This window comes from Mixophyes fleayi, chromosome 4, assembly GCF_038048845.1.
Source record: "Mixophyes fleayi isolate aMixFle1 chromosome 4, aMixFle1.hap1, whole genome shotgun sequence".
NCBI lineage: Eukaryota > Metazoa > Chordata > Amphibia > Anura > Limnodynastidae > Mixophyes > Mixophyes fleayi.
This window is the reverse complement of record NC_134405.1, coordinates 261,186,967-261,210,836: the sequence shown is the minus strand read 5'-3', so window position 1 is coordinate 261,210,836 and position 23,870 is coordinate 261,186,967. Positions and strand designations below refer to the sequence as shown.

General features: G+C 40.1%; 1 protein-coding gene across 6 annotated transcripts in view; it reads left to right on the top strand.

Annotated features, from left to right (window-relative positions):
• ARHGAP26 (Rho GTPase activating protein 26) overlaps nucleotides 1-23,870 on the top strand; it is a 453,586-nt gene that overhangs the window by 96,499 nt on the left and 333,217 nt on the right. For all 6 annotated transcript variants that reach the window (XM_075209689.1, XM_075209691.1, XM_075209688.1 and 3 more), the window contains exons 2-4: nucleotides 17,270-17,365; nucleotides 18,348-18,409; nucleotides 21,928-21,999. In XM_075209689.1, the coding sequence (XP_075065790.1) occupies nucleotides 17,270-17,365; nucleotides 18,348-18,409; nucleotides 21,928-21,999 (230 nt within the window). The remainder of the gene's footprint in view (nucleotides 1-17,269; nucleotides 17,366-18,347; nucleotides 18,410-21,927; nucleotides 22,000-23,870) is intronic.

The following is a 23,870-nucleotide window of genomic DNA, read 5'->3' as shown; positions in this document are numbered from 1 at the left end:
GGCTCTGATGCAAAGCAAACCTTGTAGGCAGAGCCATAACGAGGCAGGTGCGGGCGGTGCCGTCGCCCAGGGCGCAAGCCCAAGGGGGCGCAGCAGCCGGCCGCTACCTGCCTCTGTACATTCAGCTTTTTCCTTTCGCAGTGGAAGGAAAAGGATAAAGATACACAATGTGCTGTAAGTTAGCGGGAGTAAGAGTGAGTGGGGACTGAGTGCACGGTGCCCTTCTGAGGTCACTGATATTACTATGAGATGATGTGAAGAAGTTTGAGTCAGACACAGGGTGAGAATGGAGACGTTTTACCCATACTTCGGTGGCGAAGTGAGTAAATCGGGGAACTTGCACCACAGACGATGAATTATCAGTGTAACACAGAGGTCGCCGTTCTCACCAGCCTGAAATGAGAGGTATTTAGCCCATTTAGTGGTTTTCTATGTGCGAATTTGTAGCTAAAGACTCACAAATGGCTGGAACAGGGGCTCCAGGTTTGTGAAAGGGACATTCCTGGTAACACTGCGTCCTGCATTCTTGCCCACTTTGTGCCACCTCCGATTTAGGAATAGAAACCATCACTTTTTCATTTTCCAGCTACCTCCTTTACCCAATATTACTTTCTTTACAATGCTGCATCACTACTGCTATAAATATCAGAAGCCTGTGGCTATCCAGCTATTCTGGGACTTATAGTTCCACAACAGACAGCGTACCACAAGTTAGATGCCTATGCATTACATTCTCCATTACACTGCACCTCAACTGTCCCCTCTGTTTATTTCCCCCTAATTATTCATCTCTCCATGTATAAGGCTATTTATGCTCTCTCCCTCTCTCCTTGCAGCAAGTGAATTATATTCTATTAAAGTACACAGAAAGCCTGGTTACTTGTCTAAACCTACAGTGCCATTACCTGATGTGTATTAATGGCAGGGTAATTCCTTCTTGTTTCAAGAGTTGATGAACACTTTACATAATATGCTGTTTTTCCCATACTGCTCTATCCTTTTACTTTTGCTGGTTTGCACACTCTTACTGTTTTATTATATATGAGGTGCTGTATTACCTTTATCCAGTGAGAGCGCCTGTGTCCTTTGCTGTTTTATCTTAGTGATCCATCTGGGTTCAGGCCCCTTACCTTTATTACAAGGGTCCCTCATACAGCCAGCAAGTTTTCTGATGTATAGTCCTACAGTGCCGTAACTAGACATTATATATATATATATATATATATATATATATATATATATATATATATATATATATTTTAGTGGTGGGATTCAAATAAATTAACAGCCGGTTCTCAGCCAGGGCACTAAAATGTCTAGTGTGTATGTGTGTGTGTGTATATCTATATATATATATCTATCATGCATTTGCAAATATATGTAATGGAATTCTTTCAGTCAAGTGCTAGCCACACCCCCACATTAGGTTGGCCACACCCACTTGGCAAATGTCACTGCCACTTAGATGGGGGGCGCCGGTGCCCTGTCTCGCCCAGGGCACTAAAATGTCTAGCTGCAGCACTGCTTGTAGGTCTCCTACCTCAAAAATCTGTACTTTTTTTGTACTACTGTCACTGGTGGAGTTTCTTGTAGCCCTGTAGCATTGCTATGAACAATGAAAATGTCAGGGATAGGAAAAACGTGAGACACCCTCGTTTGGAAGTTGGAAGTATGGTCTTATGTAGCTAGCCCCTTACTTTGGCTAGGGGGAGAATGGTAGATATGAGTTGGTAGTGCAGCGCTGTGTATGTGTTGAGGAGTCGTATGCCTGAAACAAAGTTTAAGGTTCTTGTACTTGTTGTGGCTTTGTACAGAAACAAAATAATGCAAGCCATGATGTAGTCTCCTTTTTATTTCTTCAATATGATGTTTAACAGCTAGGTATCGGCAATCTTTTATTAAAGCCAGTGGCACTGTCACCTGCACTCTGGTGTTATTCTGGTGAGTGCCAATGACCTATAACTATTCTTTTGAACATGGAAACATTTACTGAGCCTCCTACTTAAGTTGTTAATACGGTGACCCTAAAGCCCAAAATGATGCTTTCAGAGCGATCTGGTCTGTGTCTAACCCTACTGGACAAAATGCTACACTGGCATATAAATCTTATCTCTCTGTATGCATCTGTTTCATCATTCTAATAATTGTTTTGACTTGACACATTTAGAACGTATTTCTACAGAACTGCTAGTGTATGAATGTATTTAGCCCAGTGACGTTTAATCATGCTTTAAAAAGTTTTACATCCACATATTGGGGTACAGTCTTCTTTTATGTTATGAACCAGCCTCTTTTTTTTTTTTTTTTTTTTTTTTTTTTTTTTCTTTTCTTGCCAGTTCTCCACCCACACCCTCTACTATATCATTGAATTAAAATTGTAAATTTGAACAATTGTTTATAATGCTATTTAAGACTAGAACTGTAGTAATATTTTAAACCATAGAAATACAGAATCTGAATGTGGTTTAACACTCTCCTAACATGATTTTTGATAGCCAATTTTTTTTATTTTTTTTTATTTGTGTTCTGCTTCTCAGGGGGGAAAAAAAGTAGCATCACAGTCCTTCTATAGTCTAATGTGGAAAACCAGTTGTTGAACCTGCCATTTTATCACTGGAAACTATTGAATACCTTGTGCACCCACATACTATAGAAAGGTATAGATAATTGTTTTGATGTGAGGCTTTTCTTAAGTTGCCGTGCTGCTGGACTGCCCAACTCCTTCCACTATCAGACTTGCCTCCATTTCCATCCTTGACACTGCACTTGTCACATCCAGCCCTTTCCCCACACAGTCACCAGCAGAGCGGATCTAGAAAACTGGTGTACCCGGGGCGATTTAGGCCCCGCCCCTTTCTAACATCTTAGGCTGCCGACGGCTGCATACTATGTGCAGGTCCGTCCAGCCGTGACAGGCAGGGACAGTGTGCTGCCCGGCTGCTCTGATTGTGTTTTAAAACACAATCAGAGCAGCCGGGCAGCACACTGTCCCTGCCTGTCACGACTGGACGGACCTGCACATAGTGTGCAGCCGTCGGCAGCAAGTGTCTGCTAGGGGGGGCGATCGTCTCCCCCTGGATCCGCCACTGGTCACCAGTCACATAGCTGGACAGCACACTCAGATTATTTAGCTACAGGTCGTTACATCGCTGTTACTTTTATAAAGTGATCGTCATGTGTGTTTGCCATCACTACCGTTAATTAATCCTCGAACACTTTAAAAAAAAATAATAATAATAATCTGGTTTCTCTTCTTTTTTTTTTTCTTATTTCGTCAAATATTTTAAATGGTAAAATATATATTTCTTTTTTAGTTTAAGTCAATTGATGCAATGTAACTTGAAAATGACATTAATTCATATATTAAGCTTGTTCTGGTTGGGAATGGGAAAGTTTTCCTCCAGACAGTAAATCTCCAGTTTGGCTTACGTAGAGTGGAAAATGGGGTCGGCATCCAAAACACATTCCCCTTTTCACATGACTGAAGGATTTAGGTTCTGATTAGCTACAACTTGCTAGAACTTACTTTTGCAATCTTGACTTAAAATCAAAAGTAACACAGTAAAAGGTAAATTGCTTTATAATCCTTATTCAGTGTCTTACCCTGTCTTGCTTGTGATGTGTTACATATGCACTGTTGTAATACTTTAAAATATACTTAAAAAAATATAATATGTAATGTAGGATATATAAAATAATAAAATGGACAGCTATAACACTGATTACATTGCCCGTGTAAAAATGCAAGACCATGCGAGGGTTCCAGTGTATTGGCACTCATGTTGGACAAGTTATGAAAGAAGAAAAGTTGAATATTTGAGTTTGTAATCAAATCAATGGTTCTCTCTCTTTAGCATAATGAACCGCGTCTGAATTGTCTCTGATATTTTCTATATTCTTTCCACTTGCATTATATTTTCTGCTTCTTTGGGATTTTGAAAAAGACACTTTGGGGCAGATTCAATTCAGCGCTTGGTGGCTATTATGGTAAGATATTTCTGCAAATTTTTCAGCATACCCCCGGGGGACACAAGGTAAAAATGAGCGGACATTTCTGTAAAATCTCTGCTGCCATTTGCCTCTGTGAATTGTTCCGGAGACACATCACGTCGCCTTGTGCCATGTTAATCCGTCCTTTTGTGTCACAGCATCTCTGGCAACAAAATGTAGATTGCAAATGTTTTAATCTATGTATAGTATTGCACAAAACTCTATATTTCTTATATAACCACAAACTACTGTCCTACTGTTAGTTATCAGAACCTTGGGATACTTGTGTACTTGGCATTAAAGGAATGGGTACATTAATTTTCAGAGATTGGAGTTAACTGCAAAACTGACAGGTTTAGAGCTTCTTGAAAAAGCAAAATACAATTACCCTCCTAATATTTGATTTTGCTTATTGTGCCTGGTATAAGGAAAAAATAAGTTTGTAGTTTGTTTTCATGTACAAAATGTGAATTGAATTAAGGCATTTTCTGGCGCATCTGATTGTTTTGCGCTATATATGTAGAGCAGTGCTGTTCTTTGACCATGCACCCAATTATGCTGTACCCATCCCCTGCTACTAGCCTCCAAGTTATTATATTGTAAGAGAATTCAAGAGGCTATCCGTGTGGCAACTCTCAGAGCACTAAAGGTTTCGATCTGTCTAGTAGTCTTTCATTAGATCTGTATTACAGAGGACTAGACAGACTGCAGCTCTCAACTTCGAGCTGCAACATGTTCTGGCTGTATCATGATCCAGTTTTCAGGTAATGGGTGGCAGTTTCTGAGGTGGGCAGATTATATTAAGGGTGGTTGTCTAAATGTGGACAGCTCATTTTGTAAATTTGATAGGAGGGTTGTGGTAGTGGGTTCAGGTGTATGTAAAATCTTTGTAAACAGCACTCAGGCTTTCTGACCAGGTCTTTCAAGGCATGGTAATTGTGCATGGCTTTAATGAGAAGCTATTGTAGAAGATTCAAGTCTGGCCTCCAAAATGTGCTGATCAGAGACCTCTTTTTTTGTAACACAGCAGTTACTGTGAGGGATCTTATAACTGACAGTGTATTCATCATCATCATCACCATTTATTTATATAGCGCCACTGATTCCGCAGCACTGTACAGAGAACTCATTCACATCAGTCTCTGCCCCATTGGAGCTTACTGTCTAAATTCCCTAACACACACACATACATACAGTCAAGTCCATAAATATTGGGACATCGACACAATTCTCATATTTTGGGCTCTATACACCACCACAATTGATTTGAAATGAAACTATCAAGAAGTGCTTTAACTGCAGACTTTCAGCTTTAATTTGAGGGTATTTACATCCAAATCAGGTGAACAGTGTAGGAATTACAACGGTTTCTATATGTGCCTCCCACTTTTTAAGGGACCAAAAGTAATGGGACAATCGACTCAAAAGCTATTTAATGGACATGTGTGGGTTATTTCATCATCAATTAAGCAGGTAAAATGTCTGGAGTTGATTCTAGGTGTGACATTTGCATTTGGAATCTGTTTCTGTCGACTCTCAATATGCGCTTCAAAGAGCTGTCACTCTCAGTGAAGCAAGCCATCATTAGGCTGAAAAATCAAAACAAACCCATAAGAGAGATAGCAAAAACATTAGGTGTGGCCAAATCAACTTTTTGGAACATTCTTAACAAGAAAGAATGCACCGGAGAGCTCAGCAACACCAAAAGACCCGGAAGACTACGGAAAACAACTGTGGTGGATGACGGAAGAATTTTTTCCCGGGTGAAGAAAAACCCTTCACAACAGTTGACCAAATAAAGTACACTCTCCACGAGGTAGGTGTATATGTGTAAAAGTCAGCAATCCAGAGAAGACTTCACAAGAGTGAATATAGAGGGTTCACCACAAGATGTAAACCATTTGTGAGCCACAAAAACAGGAAGACCAGATTAGAGTTTTCCAAACAACATCTAAAAAAAGCCATTACAGTTCTGGAACAACATCCTATGGGCAGATGAGACAAAGATCAACTTGTATCGGAGTGATGGGAAGAAAGGAGTATGGAGAAGGAAAGGAACTGCTCATAATCCAAAACATACCACCTCATCAGTGAAGCATGGTGGTGGTAGTGTCATGGCGTGGGCATGTATGGCTGCCAATGGAACTGGTTCCCTTGTATTTATTGATGATGTGACTGCTGACAAAAGCAGCAGGATGAATTCTGAAGTGCTTCGGGCAATATTATCTGCTCATATTCAGTCAAATGCTTCAGAACTCATTGGACGGCGCTTTACAGTGCAGATGGACAATGACCCGAAGCATACTGCAAAAGCAGCCATAGAGTTTTTTAAGGCTAACAAGTGGAATGTTATGCAATGGCCAAGTCAATCACCTGACCTGAATCCGATTGAGCATGCATTTCACATGATGAAGACAAAACTGAAGGGAAAATGCCCCAAGAACAAACAGGAACTGAAGACATTTGCAGTAGAGGCCTGGCAGAGCATCACCAGGGATGAAACCCAGCGTCTGGTGATGTCTATGCCTTCCAGACTTCAGGCTGTAATTCACTGCAAAAGATTTGCAACAAAGTATTAAAAAGTGAAAGTTTGATTTAGGATTGTTTAGTTTGTCCTATTACTTTTGGTCCCTTAAAAAGTGTGAGGCACATATAGAAAGCGTTGTAATTCCTACACTGTTCACCTGATTTGGATGTAAATACCCTCAAATTAAAGCTGAAAGTCTGCAGTTAAAGCACTTCTTGTTAGTTTCATTTCAAATACACTGTGGTGGTGTATAGAGCCCAAAATATGAGAATTGTGTCGATGCCCCAATATTTATGGACTTGACTGTACAGACAGAGAGAGACTAGGGTCAATTTTGATAGCAGTTATTCATACTGCAAAACGGTGTCTCTCAACTTGCTTTATCGCTGTTCTTGTCACATACTGAATGTAAATCTTTGGGGGGAATTGAATTAGCTGCAAAGTGTCTCGTTACCATTCCGGAGACACTTTGTGGCGTAGATTTTGACAGAAAGCGGCTAATTTTTCCTCGTGCAAGGAGTTCTACCGCAGTATAGGAAAAAAATGCACAGCTGCGATGTTCTCAAAAACATTGTGGCTAATTGAGTCCCCCCCCCTTGGATTCATGAGAATTAAAATTTACGAGGATGTTGAGTCAATTTACATGGTTTTCACTTCTTGATTTGCTTTTTAAAATATTCTAATAGTCTTCATGTGTTTCTGAACGGAGTTGAGGAATAGTATTATCTGCACCTAAATGTTGTATCACTTGCCTAGTTTAGGTTTTACCTGTGTAAGTAAACTAGTGCAAGAACTCCTACAAAAAGGATACAATAAAATATTTGTGTTCCAAATGCACATTGCCAACTAAACAAACGCCAAGAATTGCTTTGATGCAAGCTATTGACTTTCTTTCATGTTATGCAGCACAATGAAGCACTTCCTGGAAATTATCTTAAATATAAATAAAGGAATATAAATACAACATTGTTGGTGTATAAGAGAGCATGTAAGACCTTTTTTCTAACCAATTTAAAATCTAAAGCTGTTTTGCACGGCTACGGCTCTGATTGCTGATTGCAGACATTATCAACACATTATTTTCATGTATGTTGAAATATATAGCACTTCTGTAAAGGAAAAAAAGTTGGAATAAAAAAGGAAGGGCATTCACATTTAGTTATATCATTGAAAACTAACCTCATTGCTGTCATGCAGAGTTTGATTCCTACCACCTAGGTGGAAATGATGAAGATGACTGTTATTGTGGAGCACGATATGCTCGTGTTTGGACAAACTCTCTTCGTGAAAACCTGTTTTCCTGCTGTGTGTGTCAAGGTTTACAGGCCTTTACAGAAGTGCCCATGGCGAGTAGTACCTCATATGGTTCCCTCCTCTGGTCTACCTTCGTGGACCCAGTCTCTAGGCTAAATGGTATGATGCTGCTCAACAGGTTCCTTGAGGAAGACCACACTGGTCTGTGAACGAAAAGCCTTGACCCATTTGATTTGTTGTTGTGAAATTGGTAACTGTTTGAACTTAAACCCCCAGCTTCATTCCCTTGCTTGCAGGGCCTGATTAAGGGTCCTGGGCGCCCTAGGCTAATACACATTTACCCCCCCCCTCCCCTTTCACATCATTAAAAGAAAATTCAGGATTATTTTCCAGATTTTTTTTTTTAGATAGATTCTCTTACCTGTTCTTTCTTGCTTGTTATTGCAGTTATGTCATCGTTTAGCTGTCTTCTGGAAAGTTGGGGTTCTGTTTTGAAAATATGCAAACATTACAAATCCTCAATGGTTAAGCACTTTAGAGAGCATCCTCATGACGTCACACAATACAGATATCATGACCCCACCAACAACCTTTATGACTCCCAATAGCAATTTCATCACTCGCTTCCCGACTTATTTCATCACCTACCACTCCCCCTCCCCAGACAATTCACAATCCACCTTAGCTCCCCCCACATACCTTACACTTGCTCTCCCCCTTCCCAGCCATTAAATCACTGCACACGCTGTCCCCACCTTTTAGCACATGCTGTTCCCCCTTATTGCGCTCTGCCCCCTTCAACATATTGTTCTCCCTTATTACACACTGCCCCCCGCCTTCAGCACTCATTGTCCCCCTTTAGCACACATTTCTCCTCATTACACTCTCCTCCTTCAGGACACTATGTCCCCTGCATAAGCACAAACATATACTTACCTGGCTTCTTCTATTCTCTTCTATTGTTCCTCTCACCGCAGCTCCTCACTGACCCAGTCGGGTCGTGATGATGACATCACCCAAGTCAATCAGTGGGGAAGGGGGCAGGGAGCAACAGTATGGATTATGGGTGGGGGGGTGTTCTGTGTGCGGAAGATCAATAATAAATAAAAAAAAATATGTAAAAAAAAATAAATCAGCCTATTGGTTGGTGCTTGAGCTTGAAGTGCTTCTTGCTGGAGGATTTTCATATGAGAGCGGACCATAGTATATTATGTCTAATATCTTCTGGTATCCCCTTCTTTAGTAACCATACTTCTTAGTAGGGCACCACTTGTTTTTGAGGCATATTCCAGTTTTTTACATTTATCTTATTTCAATTTCTTTACTTTCCCACACAGCTAGATAGCAGTACCATTGAGCCTGAGAAACTTTATTTCCTTAGATTCAAGGATTATGTGGAGATTATCTAATTTCTCAGTATGATATAGTGGCTTCTCTGTAAACTGATTTAAATTAAGATTCTGGACAAATCATCAAGACTACAATTTACAGTATGTAGTTAACGATCAGAAGCATCTTTATTGTTTTACAATAATCATTGCCAGCAGAGAGATGTGTATAATTATGAATGTTTTTTTCCTGATTCACTAAGGCCAATGGAGTGAAGGTTGTCTAGGAGAAGAGGGTGATCAAAGGATTAGAAAGTGGCAGAGAGGTATAAGTGGAGGAGTATGACCCTTACACTTTGACCTCACAAAGTGATCAACATGTGTTTACAGCAATCTCTGGAATGTAAGGGACAGAAGCCCAATTGCACAAAGTGTAAAAGTGGAAAGTAAAAATATAGCATGTTATCTCAAGTAGTGTTCTGCATGGCAGTTTATTTATGGATTAACTGCATGCAAAGTGGTGTCGGCATGCATACAATAACACAGGCAGCATAGAGCATAGAATTTGGTCTGCTCACTGCAGGAAAACTGCATTTGTTATTTAATGAAACCTTTAAACATTAAATGCACCAAAGCAGACCTAATCAGTAGATAAAATGTGCCCTGGAATTTAGTGTGTGGCATTTACAGTATAGTTTGCAGCATCCTTCTAGGCTTTTCATTACCAGTGACCTTCCTTTTTTGTTTTCTCCCTCTACATCCGTTGCTCCACTGCCTATGGTTTGATCCTTTCATTTTTTTTGCGGAAATAATCTTGCCATATCACTAATCACTGTAATGTATATTGAGCACAGGGCTCCCTTTTTATTTTTTTAAAGAAAGAAAAAAATAAATAAGTGTTATTTTAGCTTTGTAGCCTTTGATTTTCTTCAGTTCTCCTGTCATGTAATATGAGTCAGTAATTCCTAATTGACTGGTAACCATGGTTACTTGAATAGACACTTGTAACAGGATCTGCCTTTTATCAACCTGCCTCTATACAGAGATCCTTATGGTTGGCCCTGTGCCACCATGCAGTCACTGTCATATATGGCAAAAGACACATTGACAACATAATCTCACCTTGGATTTATGCATTTTAAGTCACTTGTGACTATGGTGTCTGCACGTTTTTAGGAGCAGACTAGTTTTCCCTTCACGTTTTATTCCTATTGGAGAAAGTCCACCAAAATCGAGAGAATTTTCAGTTCTGGTCCAGCATTTCTAATAGCCAGGAAATGTGTATTTATGTGCCAGTGATAATGAAATGTCTGAACTCGCTTGCTGTTCCAAACGTTATTGTACAGAATATGGTGGCAAAAAGACAAATGAGTAAAGCCCCTGTGGGAGGAATGAACATTAGTTTGGATGAGGTTTTTTTGCAGTTGGAGAGGGTGCAGGATTGTAAGAAGTACAGTATTTGGACAGGGCTCTTGGCATAAGTATGAAATACACATGGTTACTAAAATATACATTGCCAGTGTCATGTTCCTTCACTCTATCTTTTTTTATATATAATTGCTGTATTTTTCTAATTATTTCAGATCAAGTGTTTTAGCGCAACATGTTGCAAGACTTCTTACCTCCCACCACCTTCTGTCCTCTAATCATAATCCTATCATTTTGTACCACTCTCAATTTACACAAACTACTTTTAACTAAATTTATTAGGCATACAGACACCAATAGTGGTTACTACAGTATAATTGTTTCTTGAGGTACTATAGTTACTAATGCATTATCTAGTAAATAAATTACATACACTACAATAGAACTCCACATTCATATACTACAGTGCAGTATGTCAGGCATATTTATGTGTAACAGGGAGAAACTTATAAAATATGTTGAATATATACCATGGCCGGACTGGCCATTGGGCACTTCTGGCAAATGCCAGAAGGGCCGATGGCTAGTTGGGCCGATCCGGTGGGGCACCATGCCCGCCCGAGCAGCGCAGCTCACTGCACGCTGCTCGGCGGAGGGACTTCAATGTGATGTGCGGTCATGTGATATTAATCACATGGGACGGCACCTGTCACATGGTGCGCGTCCCATGTGATCACTGCCAGCAGTCGCACATCACATTGAACTTCCTCCGCCGAGCAACAAGGTAAGTGTGTATCACTGAGGGGGGGGCCTGTGTGTGTATCACTGAGGGGGGGGGCCTGTGTGTGTATCACTGAGGGGGGCCTGTGTGTGTATCACTGAGGGGAGGCTGTGTGTGTATCACTGGGCTGTGTGTGTCTCAGCAAAGATTCTGATATAACAATTATTTACTTTTTAGGGAAATGTATCTGCAAAATAACTTTCTCCATTTGCAAAGGAATGCATATTTACACACACAGAATTTTAAGTAGATGTAATTACGTTTGTGTATTAGAATAGCTCAGTGTGTGTATCACTGAGGGGGGCTGTGTGTGTCTCACTGACTGGGGCTGGGGGCTGTGTGTCTATCACTGAGGGGGGCTGTGTGTGTATCACTGAGGGGGGGACTTAGTTTCACTGAGGGTGGGACGTTGTTTCACTGAGGGGGGGGGGCTGTGTTTCACTGAGGGGGCTGTGATAAATGTAATGTATTATTATAATGTATATATCAATGCCCCATGTTGGTCACACCCTCAAAACAACGTTGTCACGCCCTTTTCGGCACCGCCGCTGCGCGGCGACACACGGCTTTTTTCCTGCTTGAACTAAGGTGGGCCTCTGTATTTTAAATGCCAGGGCTGATTTTTAGTCTCAGTCCGGCCCTGATATATACATGCAGTTGGAATTGCACTCTTCTTCTTTTTTTTATTTTTATTTTAAGCCTTTTGTCATGTTTCTAGTATAAATTCATAAAATATTCTACCATTCTTAAGGTCTTAAAAAATTGTGTCTCAGCACCACACAGGTTAGGCATTGCACAGATAGAGCATCAACCCACGACCTAATTGAAACTGCACAGAGCTCTTAGGTTGGCCATTTAGTCCACATGGATCAGAGGTGCACAACATTTTTTTTAGCATTTTTAATTTTTCGTGTTTGAGGGTCACATTGGGTGTATGCACTCATTTGAAAGGACTGTAATAATAATGTGGACTTGATAAAAATACAAGTGTAGACTTTACTATAGTAAAAAAGGAAGCTCTTTCCAGATAGGCCTCACCTCAACATTAGGGATGTGCACCGGCCACTTTTGGTGTTTTGGGTTCTGATTAGCTTGATTTTTGGGGTTCTGATATGTTTTGCCAAAACACCTGACGAAAGGTTTTGGTTCTGATTTATTTTTAAAAAAGCATAAAAAGTGCTAAAACCAATTTTTTTGTTTTGTTTTTCACTCCTACGCTATTATTAACCTCAATAACATTCAATAACAATAATTTCCACTAATTTCCAGTCTATTCTGAACACCTCTCACCTCACAATATTGATTTTAGGCCAAAAGGTTGGACCGAGGTAGCTGGATGTCTAAGCTAAGCGACACAAGTGGGCGGCACAAACACGTGGGCCATCTAGTAGTAGCACTGCAGTGCACTGCAGGCTTGAATGGCCTTTTGCTGCTCCTTCATCCTCTGCAGCATATAGAGGGTGGAGTTCTAGCGCGTCACTACCTCTTGTTTTCGTTGATGACGGCATTTTTATTCTTTTTTTATTTGGCAGTAACATTGAACGTAGTTTTATATCTGATACTAATATTTCTGGACTGCAAGAAGAGTGAACGTATTTTAATTGAGCAGTACTAATATTTCTGGACTGCAACAATAGTGAACGTATTTTAATTTAGCAGTAATAATATTTTTGGACTGCAACAACAGTGAACGTAGGTAAATATAGCAGTACTAATATTTCTGGACTGCAACAACAGTGAACGTATTTTAATTTAGCAGTAATAATATTTTTGGACTGCAACAACAGTGAACGTAGGTAAATGTAGCAGTACTAATATTTCTGGACTGCAACAACAGTGAACGTAGGTAAATTGAGCAGTACTAATATTTCTGGACTGCAACAATAGTGAACGTATTTTAATTTAGCAGTAATAATATTTCTGGACTGCAAGAAGAGTGAATGTATTTTAATTGACCAGTACTAATATTTCTGGACTGCAACAACAGTGAACGTAGGTATTGCAAAACTAATATTTCTGGACTGCAACAATATATTGCTCTAGAATTTTTTTTATACTTTTTTGTAATTATTTTTGTACAATTTTTTTATGATTTTTCAATATTTTTAAAATAACTATGGACTTAGCAGAACAAAGCACAGGACAAAAGCACCACTGGACTCAGCAGAACAAAGCACAGGACAAAAGCACCACTGGACTCAGCAGAACAAAGCACAGGACAAAAGCACCACTGGACCCAGCAGGACAGAGCACTGGCCAAAGCACCACTGGACTCAGCAGCACAGAGCACAGGACAAAAGCACCACTCAACAGGACAGAGCACAGGAGAAACGAACTAACTAACCACTGGACACAGGAGCACCACTACACTATCTACAACCTCCCTCTTCCCTGATCTCAGCCCGAATGAAGATGGTGGCCGCAAGTGGGGAATTTATGCAATCCAAGTCTCGCGAGATCCGACGCGAGACGTGGACGTCAGAGCCTCGTTTTCATTTTTTTGCCCGCCGGAGATATCCGAACAGTACTCGGATTCCGTTCGGATCCGCACTGTTCGGGTGGGCTCGGATTAGCAGATTCCGAGCCCGCTCATCCCTACTCAACATGGGATGATTATACAGCTCCTATGAACTGGTGGTGCACCACTGGAGGGCATTGGCCATATCACATAGGGGTGTACCATTCACCTCCCATGTGAAACAAAAAAGGCACCTGCTCTGCTCTTCTGAGAGCAGAGTCCTTGGGATTGAGGGCAATTTTCCCTGAATGGCTGTAGGTAATTCTGAGTGTGGGCATTGATTTGAGCCTTTTGTATCCGTCTCGGCAAAATAACCAAAAGGAAACGCAATTTTCAACCAATTCTTTTTGATGTGTTCTGTTCTTAATAAATATCTGTGTGATTCTCAAATTTAACTGGCTTATTTTCATCAAGCGATTTCAGTCTCCACTATATGCAAAATAATACTCTAATTCTCTAATTCTCTATTGTTTTGAGTGTTTAATTCCATCTATTCTCTTATGAAGGATTCCGTTGTGAACAGACAACATGCTTTCCATCTATCTTGTTTGTCAGTCTCATAATTTTTTTTTTAAGGCTTTTGCTAGGTCTCTTTTCCTCCTCCACTCGTACATTATGCTTTTAAAGAGTAAACAATTGTTAATGACTTAAGAACCCATTTCCTTATACCAAGCACAGTTCTGGTTTCTGACGTCTACCACTTGCTTTCATTCTACTTTTTTTTTTTTTTTTTTTTTTTTTTAATGTATTCATTCTATTTCTCCAGTCACTTAAACTTTTGAATCTTAATAATCCTAAATAATTGATAAAAATATAGTCTCTCTCTTCTATTTTTAATACAAAACTTAAAGATCCAGTCGCTTGCAAATTGGTAACATACAAGTATCATTACAGTTCCACAGTTCGTAACACAAGGGCTTCTAAACTCAGAGCATCTATTAAATGAAGGCCTTATTTGTACTGTAATGTAAAAGCATAGGCTGGTCAATCAAATCCAATATATTAGGACTGAAACACCATAAATAAACTATATAACTCCAGCAATATTTATATGAATTGCCAGAAAACTAGGATTACATGGCCTTTTTTTTTTTTTTTTTTTTTTTTTAAATTCTCCTTAAAAAGAAATGTTGCTCCAACATACAGTGTTTAATTTGCTAAATTTTACACTATTGCACAATATTACACTATAATATTACACTATGTTTTAATAATCTGCACAAAAAAATAGAACTTTGTTTTACAGCAGAATATTAATTTAGTAAAACTAAATACTTAATCTCTAGGTGTGTAGGATTCTTGTGGTATGATACAAAAAGAATGTCACACTGGTGCTTTTCTCGCTCAAGCAGTTTTTTAAATTCAGCCATTTTATTTCAGCAGATTCTGGCACACAGAGTGTTGTAAACGCTCATTATACGCAGTTATGCTTTTCAAGCTGCGATTTAAAGAAAAACAAACGAGCCATAAGAATTAGACTTGAGCGCTTCTGACACTGGAAAAGTGTTATCTTTAAAATAACCCATTTAATTTCTATGAATAAGTTTTATTGGCTTGCATGGATTTATAGATTTCTAACTGCAGAAGAGCGACAAGGGTAGCTGGAAAAGTTGGCAAATATATTTAAAAAAAAATGTAATTATACAGAAAAATTGGGTTCACCATCTTTATTTTATACATTTTAATTAAACATGAAACATACAGGTAACAGGAGTTCTTTTACAACTGCCCACTCTGCTTCTTCAATATACCCCTCTATAGCTTAGGTACTTCTTGTTTTTGAGACATATAATTGATGATAGTGAAGCATGCCCCTGTTTCTCACTTTAAATATTTATGAAAGCTGGTACCTTCTATCTGTCCTGATTCATGGACACTGGAAGGGGTTGGCATTGCATGCAAGTTGGTGTAGCCTTGTCAGAAAGTGGTTGTGGTTTGGTAGATAGGTGTGTTTGACAGATGACAGATTGATGGAGTATAGGCAGATCATGAATGTTGGAGGTATGTCTTCTATCTACCCAGTAATGGGCAACCTGATATGCCACAGGAGCCTCGCGCAATGAGGCTTCATGGCGATGCGTGGCATGAAATCTTATCTTATTTTTGCTCCTCCCAGAAGAACAAGCATAAATCTTCACAGATTTCAGTAACAGATTAAAAAGAATAGAAAACTAAGAGCACATCATGCAAGGCCAGGAGAATCAACTGCGAAGCGCCACATGAGCAAAAATAAGCAAAGTTTTCTGGCCAGAGATCGCTGCCAAGCACTATCACGTTGTGGCAACTTTTTATTATGGAGTGGCGATAATCATCACTATGTATTTCTGCAAATCGCAGTCATACATAATTGAGTTCTGCTGCTATTTACCATGCCTTGGCTGCTCTGGGAGGCCTGGTGAAGACCACCCTCCATGCTACCGTTGAATGGAGGTAGTATTATGCAAATAGCAATTTTATCTGTGATTGATCCAGCGAAACTGAAGAGGCTTCAGCTAGATCTGATTGTAAAGACAAGTAACGCCATCCTGAGATGGCTAATGTTGCTGTCCCCGTAGAGCTAAATGGGGACAGAGTAAGCTTCTGTAATTAGATTAAGCCTGGAGAGATCTCTGAATTATCAGTCTTCAACCCTTTCATCATCATCATCATCATGATCATCATCATTTATTTATATAGCGCCACTGATTCCGCAGCGCTGTACAGAGAACTCATTCACATCAGTCCCTGCCCCATTGGAGCTTAGTCTAAATTCCCTAACACACAAACCCTTTGTTAAATAACGAAAAGCAGTTTGTTTACGCTGGCATTACCACTTGTTAAATAGACCCCTAAAACAAAGTTCCATGATCTTACCTTTTTCATGTTCATCTGGGGTCCACCAAGTCACACAGAGAATCACATCTGAGCCTCCTCCCAACTCTCAATTTTGCTACCCTTTTGGCTCTTCTCTCAGAGTCCCATAGTTTCAAAGCAAACACTTTAGGCTTTGGCATACCTCCCAAATACCCTGATTTAGACAGGACAGTTCTGATTTGTTTCCCAGCATCCTGATCGGGAGAGCTTTGTACAGATTGTTCAGAAAAAATGGATTGTATCTATAAAGCATTCACCGCTGCTCTGCACAGCAGCGGTAAATGGTTGCCTCATATGGGCAGCAATTTCATGGCCTTCTAAGGGAGGGGTGGTTAGTGAGGAATGGCCTAGTGCTTGATAAGCACTAGGTGCAGTCTCAAGCACGTGACCATGCCCCTCAAATGGCAAAACCACACCTCTTATATTTTTATAATTGGTGTGTGTGTATATATGTATGTGTGTGTAATGAATATGAAATATATATATGTGTGTGTGTGTGTGTATACCTCTTGAATCTGTCTTTAGGCCCCCTTGAGGTTACACGTGTCACAGAGGAATCCCTGCTATGTAGTAGTATTAGCGAACAATGTATCTACTAATTTACAATGTTCATTTCTGCATGTGTTTAAATCTATCAATTCCCTTTGCAGCTCTGTCGTCCGCAAAGAGGAAATTTGCTGGTTCGTTGAATGAATTCAAATTCCGCTGCATCGGTGATGCAGAAACTGATGATGAAATCTGCATTGGTAAGTAAATACTCCGGTGTGTAATTATTTTTTTTTGTGTGTTTAACCAGTCCTATCTGTGGCTTCAGTCATATTATTTCTGTATGACTACATTGAGTGTTTCTTCTTGGCATTTCTACTACTTTATAGTTAATGCTGTTGTCTGGAAGTCCAAAATAATGTTCACTCAAATGATTGGCCACCCATGATTTACTGATAATTACATAGTTTTTCTGTTTCACATCACTAGTACAGTGTTTTTCAACTGTTCCTTGGCATTTTCAGCACTACATACTGCTGTATCACTCTGCTAAAGTGAATGAATTCTGCTTTGCTCAATTGTAATTATCCACCTATATTATCTATCTAAATCTCAGGCGGTATTTGTGAATCCAAACAAAGTGTAAATTCATGAACTCACCCTCAGGATGTCTGTAATTAAGCCTTCTTAAATGTGATCTGTCTTTTTGTCACATTTCAAAGAGTCTTAAGGCACTAATATAAAGGACCATTGCTATTCAACGTTGCAACTGTATGGAGGGCCAGAACTTTGTATCCGAGTGGTTGTATTTGGTTTTATCACTGTGGTATAAGTGGTCAATATTGCCACTAGGTGACACTTTTTGTTTTTTATTGCAACAGACCAAGACACATATGGTAGTCCCCCCCCCCCCCCCCACTGTTAATTTGGCGATACTGGAAGGTGATGATGAGGTGCTCGCCTGCAGTGACCTGCCTTAACTTAACAATGTTCTCCACAATATCATAAGTTCAATAGTAATCCCTCCATATTGATTACGACATTGTTTTATTTGGGGGTGGGGAGGCCTGTTCTACTTGCATACTTAAATGTTTGTTTTTCTCCCCCAAAAATACAACTTGCAAAAGTGAATCCCAGTAGTGAGCACGCTAACATGCAGGAAGTTATCAGTACTGCTGCTGCCTGCTGACATCCCTTGTAGCTGTACTGTATTGTTCTGACTTCCTCCTATTGCCTTTTCAGCCAGGTCTCTGCAGGAATTTGCTACTGTGTTGGGGAACCTTGAAGATGAGCGGATGCGGATGGTAAGTGGTCTCAAATACACAGGACTTTGTCCAATTTACTGAGTACAATACACACAATACAACTTTTGCAGGTATGCAGCTGTCCTGGAGCTTGCAGGATTTCACTTCCAGAGCTTTCACGTTCATCTTATTCCTATATGGAAGTGTCAATGGTTGTGGCCCCCCTCACAAAATTTTACTTTGAGCAGGGTAGTTGTTTGGATTTTGTTTTCTTTTTCCTTCTTCTCCAGAAAATAAGTGTCTATATTTAGACATCTAGTACTTATAGACTTATATAAGAGTGGTATGATTAATTATACTAATTCTTAAACAAAGCGAAAAATAATCAAACCCCAAACAAACTCCTGTTCATTGTAATGGCAAAAGTAAGCAACAGCTAATGCTTTCTACTATGTGGTGAAGGACAATTTTTAAAGCAAAATTTGTCAAATGAAAGGTTTTATTTTCCCCTGTTTTCCCAGAATGATGAATATCCATATAGTTAATGAGGTTAAATGAAAAATTTCAGAGGTCTATCTACTGGTGGCAGTGGCATAGGATCATCATGTAGATCAGGGGCAGGCTGGGGTGGGGGGCATTTGCCCCCTCAGGCCGGTCTCATAATGTGCTACCTTGGGCTGGGTCACCTGCAATTTTTTTCCTTTAAAATATGCTGCTGTGTCAAGTCTTGCCCCCTGGGCTGATATTTGCCAGCCAGCCCCTGATGTAGATACAGTAGGACAATATCTTTAAAACAATGGACATTTTTATTTTTTAAAGAAATTGATATAAAGCATAAATATGTAAATTTCATAATCACTACGTTTTACTCTCCTGCCGCTTCCCCTTCTTGAAGAATCAGTACCTGCCCCATGTAACTGTTTTTCCCAGATTTCATCTAGCTACTGAACACTGGGGCTGTTTGTTTCTGCAGGGAGTGAGTGTGAGCAGCAGGATCAACCAAGAGCGGAAATTGCTCATATTGCAGTTTCTGATTACTCCTCCCGCACAACCCTCCCTCCACAACCATTGTAAAGTGGAGAGCTTAAAAGTTTTGATTGTTCTGTATTACAGTAACAAAGGTTCCCCTGGAAAAGCCCTTGGTACACTGGGGAGTGGAAGGGGCAGCGGAGTAAAATTGAGCATTTACATGATGATGCAGCTCTAAATATGTGACAGGGTGATTATACTTTACCCTATGTGAACTGAACTCTATTATTTATCCTGTCCTTTAAATATCTTGGATATTAAACTTTATCCTCCACCCCCTTCAGCCTAGCCATTTCTCAAATGTTTCTTTTCTCAAAAGTCATGGGATTGATGATTGTCACATGGCATGTTTGGGGACTCTGCAAAATCTCTTAAACTTAAAGGACATTTGCCCCATATTAATTATTTCATATAAACTTCCGTCACTCAGTCTTATTGGCAGAACGGCAGTGGTCTGATGTGCAGGGTCTCTGCTGCTTGGAAGCTATTCAAATCCACAGGGACTTGGATCATTCTTCTGCAGCAGGACTGTATTGCATTTCAGTGCTGCCAACACCTTGTGTGTACCAAAAGAACTGACAGTATGACTGCAGCAGATGTAGTGTTCCCGGGTCTTCCATAGTCTGGTTTCTAGTGCTAGCCCTCTCCACATCATTATACATGTGCTGAAAATGCATGAAACCACATTTAAACCTGATAGGTATGACCACTTTAGATAATTTTTCATGCCTTTACAAATTAAGAAGTAATACTGCTATTCTTCATGGCAACTGGTGCACATAGTGGCTGTAGCTTATGCTACTGCACCAGGAGCAAAGATGAGTAAAGATCATCTTGGAAGTCTTTCTTTGAGAACTGGCATTTTGTTTGAACAGTTTCAATGGGCCTCGGTGTGGACCAGGCTTGGAAAAACCTGTGGTTTGTTCTGCTTTCCTGTATTTGTTATTAGGGCAAGTACCAGCAACTACATATGTTAGGTCTGGATGGCTTTGTTATGAACGGCATCACTTTTATGATGTTGTAATTGACAAATAGATAGTGATGGTAGTTGTCTCTGACTGCAGAGATCAGGAGTTTGGATTCTGAATAACTTTTGGGATTCTGTTTTTTGTGAAATAATAGAAAAAAAACTTGGTGAAAAAGCATTCAAAAGAGATTTTAAAACTTGCCCCAGAACATGATGGTATAATAAAGTGTAAGAAAATTCAGTTTACTATATATGAGGAGATGGGTAGTAGAGAAGTGTGACAGGATGGACCGCCTGTGCCACCCCGTCTGTTGCTGGGAACCGGCTGGGCTTACTTTGCCATCGTTCCCTTACGTTATCCCAAATGCACCCTCTTGCCGCAATAGGAGGGGCTTACAATGCTGCCATCACTGAGCTTATGGCACTCAGAACCACGTTCCTTCTGGATAAATGTCACTGCTAGTGTACTCCTGTGCTGGTACACTTGGGCTGGTAACTCCGGACCGCTTACTATGGGTCAGGGTTGATGTGGATGGATCTCTCCTGGCCTATCGTACTGACCAGAGCTGCAGGGTAGCGGCAGAACGGTGGTACTGGAGAGCTGGGTCCAACCTCAGAATCAGCCGGAGAACGGATTAGATTTTAGGGTCTAATCGGCAGATCACAGGATTACAGCGATATTGAAGAAGTTGTCAAGCAGGGTCTTGAAGCAAAGTGATGTTTATTGCTCAAGTGTCCTGACAAGGACAGTTCCACTGATTTTAAGGTATCAGTGGTCAGGTCAGATGGAACATCAGAATGATACATAACATGCTCACACAGCTCACCTTTTATACAGTTCTGACATAACTCCTAGCAGAGGTAAGCCAGCCCCTTGGACCTAGCTGGCTCCAACCTGTCTAGAATATTCCCTCAGATCTCAGGATGTAATCTAATTTTGCATCTAATAATTGAACTTCCATATCAACTTGATTTCCATCAGACCTCAGTATGTAAGCTAGTTTTGCATATAACACAATTTAACTTCCACATCCCCCCTTCAGATGTTCTGCCTCCATTGTTTAGAGTTAATGTCTGTCTAATAGGACCTGCATTCAGGTAACGGCCCCCTGTTGTGCATTCAAATGTTGGTCACTCACATTGAATAGACATAATTAGCCTTAATGAGGACACATCCTCTAGACTACACAACAGACTTACAAATGCTTATCAGAAATCAAACATATACCTTTAGACATGAATGCATTTCCTTGCACCAAGCTTTTGAAAGGTTAAAACAGAAAAAAACAAATTTTCTACCCTGGTCTCAGAAATAACGATTTCCTATCTCACAATATACACAATATCAAAAATAAGTGCACGTGCAATTATATAAATAAGCGCCCTGCGCTATGACCTTATATAAATTTATACCAAAAGTTATTTGTCAGTGATCCAGTCACAAGAAGGTCAGGTGAAGTGTGTTTATTTTATTTACACAACCTATATTACATGGGAAAAACACACCTAGCACTTCATGAGATTATTGCAAATTAAATGCACATTTTGTAGTAATTTCCTTGTTTTAATTTTTAATCCACAGATTGAAAATGCTGGAGAAGTTCTCATTACTCCCCTTGAAAAATTTCGAAAGGAGCAGATTAGTGCAGCTAAGGTAATTAATAAAAAAAAGTGGGTTGATGCCTTTAAACACTTAAGGAAATGAAATGCAATATGTTCTTACCCATGGCACAGGGGCGAACGCAGGTTTTAGAAGGGGGGGTTTCCGCCCCCCCCCCCCCCCAAAAAAAAAAAAAAATAGAGCGATAGAGAGCTCCATTTCGGCGAGTCTGAAATGTACAGCAGCCGCGGTGCTGTCAAGAAGCATCCGCGGCAGTGCTGTATTGTAGCACTGCCGCGGACGTTTCTTTGACAGCGCCGCGGCTGCTGTACAGTACCGTTGGTTCGCGGAGGGGAGGGGTTTCTGGAGAACCAGAAACCCCCCCTGCGTGCGCCACTGTGGCACCTCTAAATGTCTGAAAGAGGGGTGGCCCGTTGGGTGTAGGCAGCTGTGAAGAGGTTCTTGTATAGGTCTCTTCTTTCTACCTCCTAGGATGTGTGAAAGCATCCTGTCGGAAACACCAAGGTGACCGAAGTATCGGAGGAAGGAGGAAAGCATAAAACCACACTTTGCCTTTTTCTGCTCATACCACGTGGCTCATAGATGCAAGACTATTGATTCAGCATATGACTGCATACATATTTGGGGCTCAATTCAAGTAATAGACCAGCAGAAGTTCCATAACAAATGGAACTGGATTGACTAAGGAGTTTCTTGTTTATTATGAGGTCATAAAAAAAAAAACCTATATAGAATATGAAAAAAGTACAGCCGGAGTGCTATGGAAGCAATGTATAGTAATGGCAACATAAACATACACCAAGAAAGTGATGCATAAGTAAGTCTGCCCTTTCAGCCATGTGGAGAATGTATAAGAAGATTTTCAGAATTTTGGATTTATTGGGTACTGTCCTGTTGAATCTTTCTAGAATACTGTGCAGTTGAGCATCTTATGTGTCTTGGAAATAAGGTTAGGAAAGAGAAGTGAGAGATGAAATGTCACATCTGTTTTCACATCTGTTTTCGACTGTTTCTGAACTGTCCTCCGCAAAAAGGGAACCATATATATGACATACATATTAACACCTTAATATGCTTACATTAACAGTGGAAAAGTGACAAAATATAGCAGTTATGTTTAGGAGATCATTTTGAGCAGTGGGGGGAAACGTCATATATAAGGATCTGACATGAGGAATTTACCCTAAAAAGTATTACACATTGCAGAATAGTTTGATGAAGAAAACTTCATTGCACTTACAACCAACCCACAGCTATGTACATGATGCCTTGTATTATGACTAAAGCATGCTCAGCCAGTGATGCTATACAATTGTGCTTGTTTACGGCTTGAGGCTTATCTATACAGTTTTATGGTGAAGCTGCTATGTAAATGCTCTGTGATGGTGCTTTGATGTTTTGATCCCTGAGAGGAGGATGTCATGCAGGCATCCCCTAGGTCAGTGTTTCCCAACCCTAGTCCTCAAGTACCCCTAACAGTGCTGGTTTTCCAGGTGACCAGTGATATAATTAGATCACATGTGAATCTTTCAAAATGTGTCAGTCAGTAATGAATGCACCTGTGCTCCAGCAAAGTGATGTGGAAAATATGCACAGTTAGGACCAGGGTTGGGAAACACTGCACTAGGTTGTTCCCTGGCCACCATCAGAACATAACTCACCGAACACATATGTTATTATTCTTTTGTAGTCTGTTGCTGCACTTGTATCCGGTTGTTTAATATGAACAGCTAATTATTCTATTAGCCTGCATATTTCCAGGCTACAATAATCTTTGTACTGAAGTAATACATCTTCCAAAGAAATGCATAATATTATAACAACTAAACGTGTGTTCCTTCTGCGTTTAAAGAGAATAAAGTGGACTGAATAGGTAGTATCACAATTTCCTAGTGAATTGATTG